Source organism: Dendrobium catenatum, unplaced genomic scaffold (genome assembly GCF_001605985.2).
Source record: "Dendrobium catenatum unplaced genomic scaffold, ASM160598v2 fragScaff_scaffold_1651, whole genome shotgun sequence".
NCBI classification, from domain to species: domain Eukaryota; kingdom Viridiplantae; phylum Streptophyta; class Magnoliopsida; order Asparagales; family Orchidaceae; genus Dendrobium; species Dendrobium catenatum.
In genome coordinates, this window is record NW_021320113.1 from 231,055 (window position 1) to 237,643 (window position 6,589).

Here is a 6,589-nt window from a genome sequence, read left to right on the forward strand (position 1 = left end):
TAGTCTAACCTCTCAACCAACAGATCTAGATGAGCGGTGTGATCAACAATATCAAATGGGTCAATTGTTAATATTAGAGATGCCTGTATATGTGCCAGTTGTTTTCAGAAAAAAAAAAAAAAATTAAATCAATGGAGAAAAAATTAACCTATAAAAAATAATAAACTTTAGTTCCTAAGTTTCTGTTGAATTGTTTTTCATCAGAAAAGCCGCAGTAAATTTCGGCAATTTCTTTTCCGTCGCTGTATTGTGATTATTATTTCCTTCATCAATGGCAAGAAGAAGACCGATGGCAATTCGGATCCTTTTCCAAGCCACATTCTCGGATGCCTGTACCTGCCTTACTTCTCCATTATTACTGAAGATTTCCATTTATGGTTCCTGACCAGGAAGCTTCCTCATGTATTGCAGTATAATGCAATACTTACCCGTTGCTATATATGTTTCTGCGGTTCCATGGTAGTCTTTCATGGCCTCTCAGCCAAATGGAGCAGTGTAGCAGCCCCATTGTCTTGCTTCTGCTCATTGAACTTCTTCTACTACAACTACTTATTCAAACTAGTAATTCTCAGCTTCTCCCTACAGTCGATGATGTACTTGGACGCCATGGTACACAAGTGTACATCATTGATGTCGAGAAACATGAGCAGCATGATCTCCTCAACCACGGTGACCTTGAGAGCTTTCATCGTTCCTTCCTATCAAACTCTATCCTCAATTCTGGCAAGCCATGGCTGGTGTACTCTTACCACCATGTTCTCAGCGGCTATGCCGCCCGCCTCACTTCAGGAGAGTTGGAGGTCGTCAAGTCTAAACCCGGCTTTCTCTATGAGTAGTGCGACCACTACTATCAGCTTGCGACAACCTACACACCAAAGTAGGGTACTTTTTATTCCCATGATTTTTATCCTGTCAAAATTTAAAGTTTAATATTAGGAGTATTTTGGGAATAATGTAAAATAGAGAATATTTATTATTATCTTTTTAACATCATATTATTTTTTGAGATAAATTCTGAAGATAATGTTGGAGTGTGTAAGAATTAGGAGTATATTAATTTATTTAACATTTAATATATGTCTAGATATTAGAAGTGGGATGATATTTAGCACTTTTGTATATTTGTTTTAATAGATTTCTCGGCCTAACCACATATAATGCATGGGGATCCTCTATGATGGGGCAAGGTCTTATCATCGGTGTACTCGACATTGGCATAAAGCCAACACATCCTTCATTCAAAGATACTAACATGCCACCAAAGCCACCTATTACAAAATGGAAGGGTAACTGTTCATATGCAAGTTTTCCATGCAATAATAAGATCATCGAAGCAAAGGGATTTTTTGGAGGGTCACACCCTTCCCCTGTAGACACAAATGGATATGAGCTCATGTGGCAAGTACCGCAGCTAGCAACTTTGTCAAGGATGCAAATGTTCTCGGAATGGCAAAGGGTGATCCAGCATCTGACATGACACCTATGGCTCATCTCTTCATTTACAAAGTTTTCTTCCTGAAAGTTAAGTGCATTGGAGCTGACCTGTATGCTGCTATCGATCAAGCGATAAAAGATGGAGTGGACATTATCTCGATGTCTATTACTAATGATCATAATGCTACTTTTTATCAAGATTCAATTTCTAGTGGTTCTATGGTAGCCATACAACATGGAATCATTCCTGTCGCTGTGGCCAAAAATGATGGTCGACCTATTATGGGGACACTCAGCCATAGTGCGCCATGGGTGTTAACTGTTGGAGCATCAACCACTAATCGTAAAATAACATCCATTGTGGAGCTGGGAGATGGCACAACGTTCCTTGGAGAGTCAGCTTACCAACCAACAAACTTGAATTCAAATTACAAGTGGTAGCTTGAATATCCTGGCAAGTATGATAACGGTAATGCCAGTTGTGTATGCCTAGAGAATTGGCTAACTGGAACTTAAGAGGTAATCAATATTGCTATCATGAAATAAAAATTTTGATCCATATTGTCAATTATTATTGAATTAATATCTACATGCTATATAGTATTCGACAATTAAATAATCCATCATTTTGTTAATTAATATGAGCTAGTATATTTACATTGAATCATAGGTAAAATCATGATCTGCCAGGCTTGCTTCGGTGAGGATAAGGAGGATGTTGACCTTCTTTTTACTCAAACTCTAGGTCAAAGGGGTTGACCCGGTCAAGCTAGGCCCCAAGACCTTCTCCATTCAACACCTTGGGTCAAACCAAGTCTACTGAGCCCAAACCTAGGCCCTGGGTCAACCTGGTTGATCATGTCAACCCAATTTGACCCATTTAGCCTATTTGAGCCCAAATCAAATTGAATTCAATCCCAAGGCTTCTTGGACTTAGCCCTTCGCCTATTTAGGCCTAGTAAACCATGTTGACTGGGTCAACCCATGCTTGGTTCAACCCTAGCTCAATTTGGTCAAACTAGGCCTAATTGGGTCAAATCCTTTCCCATTCAAATCCAAGTCAAGTTCAACCCTATCCTTCGCTCAAATTCCTACCCCTTGGACTTATTTGACTGGGTTGACCAACTTGGTCAACCCAAGTCTCCATTAGGTCAATTTGACCTATCTAAGTCAAAATTAACCCTATTTATGGCATTTAAATCATTCCAAATGTTCCCCTCATTCAAATCCCAACCTAATCAGCCTAATTCCCTCATAATCCACTCTTGATTGAATCCTAACTAGCCGTCAATTCAAGGGTTAGGGGATATAAATAGGCTTATTAGGGCTCATTGACTCGGACCCTTGCAATTTTTCTCTTCCTAGCCCATCTAAGCCCGAGAACTTTCTTTGGAAAGCTCTCCTAACTTTTCTCCATCTTCCCCAAGCAAATCCCGACCGTTCCAAGCCGCTGCCGGCGATCCTCCATCTAACCGAAGGTCAAAAAGCCTCCTAGGCGAATTCTGTTCGATCTAAGGCGAATTGGAGCTCGAGTTCAACTAGAGAAATATACGAGGACAGTCTACAAGCTCAACCGTGCAAAAAATTTAAAGATCCAATGGTTAGATTCTCTAAAAACTCTAAACCTAGGTCACTACATTCCTAGTTAATTAACTCTTCATTAGGCTCGATTTAGACCGTAAAAACCAACCCACATGAATGCTATTCATACATAGATTCTATATTTAAAATTTCATTAATTTTGGTTGAGCCAATCGTGAGAATGAGGCAAAATATCATTTAAGGTTTCGGTTTAACAGATGGTCGATTTGTGCATCTTTCGGACCGTTGATCTCGCGATCAATAGCTCGGATCAAGCCATTCAGCGGTATCGCGTAACCGCTCGGTTTCGTCTGCTGCAATGTTCACCGTTCGGCTCGATCATAGCCATCCATTCATTACAACGAATGATCAGATGCTTCACATGCTTACTAACTGTGTTAAGTCGAAAGCACGTTGGTCCTGCTGCCGCTGTAATCATCAAACATTGATTGGTGGTGGTGCCAATCATTGCCAATGATTGGCGCATTTTTCTCCATCCAATCATATGCTATAGCGTGTCATCCAGCCACCGATTTTATTTAAAATTAGTTTTAAATTAATTTAAATCCTCTTTTAAATATAAAATTACTTAAATAATTATTAAAAATTATTTTTATATCTAAAAATTGCATATAATATATCAAAATTTTCATAATTTCATTATCTTTAATTTAAAATTAAAATTATTTAAAATTCATTATATATTTTAAGTTATTTCAAAAAATCTTTAATTTAACTATTTAATTAATATTTAAATTAATATTGTAGGAAATATTTTATATTTTAACCTAATTTAATAATTATTTTTAAATGGTAATTATTTTAAATTATTTATAAAATTTCTTTTAATTACTTTAAACTTCTATAATTCATAATTAATTCATTTTAAACCGGATTTTTACGCATAATACCTCGAAGTTTTTAGAAAAATATGTATTTTCATTTAAAAATATTTTAAATTATCAAAACTTACTTTTTCAGGATTATTTTCCTATTATTTGATTACATTATAATTTACATATTATTTAAATGATTAATATACTTGTTATTTTTAAATTAAAATTTATTTTCAAATCTTTTTGAATCCTCTCTTGGGTGGCCAGTGGAGCTCCCCTATATTTATTTATTCCAAATTAATTTATTTTTAATTACATTATTTTCTAAAATTTGTATATTTATATGTATTTTAAAATTATTTTTAAAATATATACTTTAAATCCTTAATTTTGGGAGAGCGAGTTGTGAAGTTCTAACCATTGATTTATGCATATGAATATCATTCATGGGGGAGGTAGATTAGTGGGTGATTGAGTTCCAATCATTCACTAATCTCACCGATAAGCGCACTTACTTTTTCTTTTATCATCTTTTGCATGTGTAGGACGCACGAGCATCTAATTTAGGCTATACTAGATCTTAGGATTGGTGTGTTTACTATTTTTATACATTCATTGCATGTTACCTCAGGGGTTAGTCTCAAACACTTGATTTAAACCTATAACGTAATGACACCCTAAGGATAACAATTAAGGACCCGTCTAACAAATTTAGAAAAATCCTAGGGGCTGGAATGGATCACTGATTGACATGAAATTCTCAACATTTAAACTTAGTGACATCCTAAACCAATCAGAATTTTTAAAGATTTTTAGGACCCTTTAAACCCCTTAATTAATAAACCCTAATTTACATGTTAATTAGGTCCACAGAGGAAGGAAAGGCGGCATACCTAGCTGGCATGGAGGGAATGATCTTATTAAACTAGCTTTTTTAAGGGCACACCGCTTTTTCTCCTAATCACATTCTTCTAGCATCAAATATTGACTCCCCGGCAAGATTTGAAATTTTAGACTACTACTTCAACAACCAACCCTATGCATTTGCGAGGCTACATTTCCAAGGCACCAAATTCGGATTCATTCCTTCCCCCACTATTGCAACCTTCTCCTCCCGTGGGCCAAGCCGCATGAATGGCAGGATCATCAAACCCGATGTGCTTGCCCTTGGAGTCAACATTTTGGCCGCTTGACCAAGAGAGGTTGGCTCTAACCCAAATCCCTTCAACTTTGAAAGTGGAACCTCCATGACCACGCCACACGTATCCGAGATTGTGGCATTGGTGAGAAACAAGCATCTCGGGTGGACCCCTGCAGAAATCATATCAGCGATCGTGACAACCGCAGTAGACTCATGGACAACTATCAACGATCTCATTGTTGATGATAACTCTTACAAAACTGATGGAATATACGCCATGGGGGCTGGTCAAGTGAACCCGATCAAGGTGATGGACCCAGGCCTTGTGATTGGGCTCACCTTAAATGACTATATTGGATATCTTTGTGGCCTTGGATATAATGACTAGGAGGTTTCGTTTACAGTCAGAAAACAAACAAGTTGCAATGGGGTTAAGCATCTAACCGCATTCAAACTTAATCACCTGTCAATAGCAGTCAATTTAACTAGGTCAACGACGAATCAAATAGTGAGCAGGACGGTGAAGAATGTGGGGGATGCGAGAGAGGACTACTTGGCTAAGATTATCGAGCCCGTGGGGGTACCAATTTATCTCTCAACTTATAAGCTTCAGTTTACGAGGTTGAATCAGGAGGTGAGTTACAACATCAGCTTTGTCTTGAATAGTGCTTATCCGAGCCAGGGGGGTTACACAATAAGAAGAGGGAATATTGTATGGGATTCAGGCAAGCATGTGGTCACCACACCGATTGTTGTTAGGTTCACATAATTTATCGGTTCATGCAAATTGCTAAATATAATTGTTGCGTCCAGGAGTATTCACGGCGGTAGAGAAATATCATATTTAACGTCTTAGCGTTATACGAAAATCTGGCACGCAATCAGATAAAGAGAGAGGGTCTAGCATTTATGAGACACCAAGATTTTTACGTGGAAAACCCTTGAAAAGGGGGAAAAACCACGGGGCCTAGCCAAGTTTGAACGAATGCACTAGTATTTGCAATCGATTACAAATGAGGCCCTTCCTTGGGAGAAGGCCTTAGCTTGATGTACATCTTATAGAGTACATTACATGATGTAAATATAAAGAGTCACTATTGACATGTTCGTTTGGTTGGCAGGGCCATAATCGGCAGGAAACCTGGGGTATGGATGACCATTGTTTGGTGATATAGGTTGGAAGGACCGTAGTAGGCGATGGAGGTTGAAAGGACCGTAATCGATGGGCGACAGAGGTCATAAAGACAGTTGTCTGACGACGAAGGTCAGAAAGACTATAGCCTGCATGTGACTGTTGACCTCGATTTTGCCCAGACCCTTGGTCAAAGGGTTGACTTGGTCAAATAGACCAAGCTAGACCCCAAGACCCTCCCCACTGGGTTTAGTGGGTCGAGTCGAGTCTGTCGAGCCCGAGCTTGGACCCGGGGTCAACCCGGTTGACCAAGTCAACCAAGGTTGACCACTTAGCCCTTTTAGAGCCCAAATCAAGTTTGGATGCACTTGGACCTTGGCTTGGCTCAATCCCTCATCCCCATGGACCCCCTTGACTGGTTTGACCAAGTCAAACGTGGACTTGGTCAACCATGGCTCTAAATAG

General features: G+C 38.6%; 2 protein-coding genes across 2 annotated transcripts in view; both read left to right on the forward strand.

Moving 5' to 3' along the window:
- The window catches only part of LOC110109889 (subtilisin-like protease SBT1.2), a 9,496-nt gene extending 8,660 nt beyond the window's left edge, over window positions 1–836 (forward strand). Inside the window, exons 4-5 of the mRNA XM_028701211.1 lie at window positions 205–377; window positions 464–836. Coding sequence (XP_028557044.1) covers window positions 205–377; window positions 464–836 — 546 coding nt within the window. The remainder of the gene's footprint in view (window positions 1–204; window positions 378–463) is intronic.
- A 610-nt stretch (window positions 837–1,446) lies between these two features.
- Window positions 1,447–1,875, forward strand: LOC110109888 (subtilisin-like protease SBT5.4). The gene has a single exon (XM_020841095.1). It carries the CDS (start codon window positions 1,447–1,449, stop codon window positions 1,873–1,875), a length of 429 nt encoding a protein of 142 aa, XP_020696754.1.
- The last annotated feature ends 4,714 nt before the right edge of the window (window positions 1,876–6,589 follow it).

What these genes read in the sequence shown, in the direction of transcription:
- LOC110109888 (XM_020841095.1), top strand. Translation starts at nt 1,447, where the DNA reads ATGGCAAAGGGTGATCCAGCATCTGACATGACACCTATGGCTCATCTC.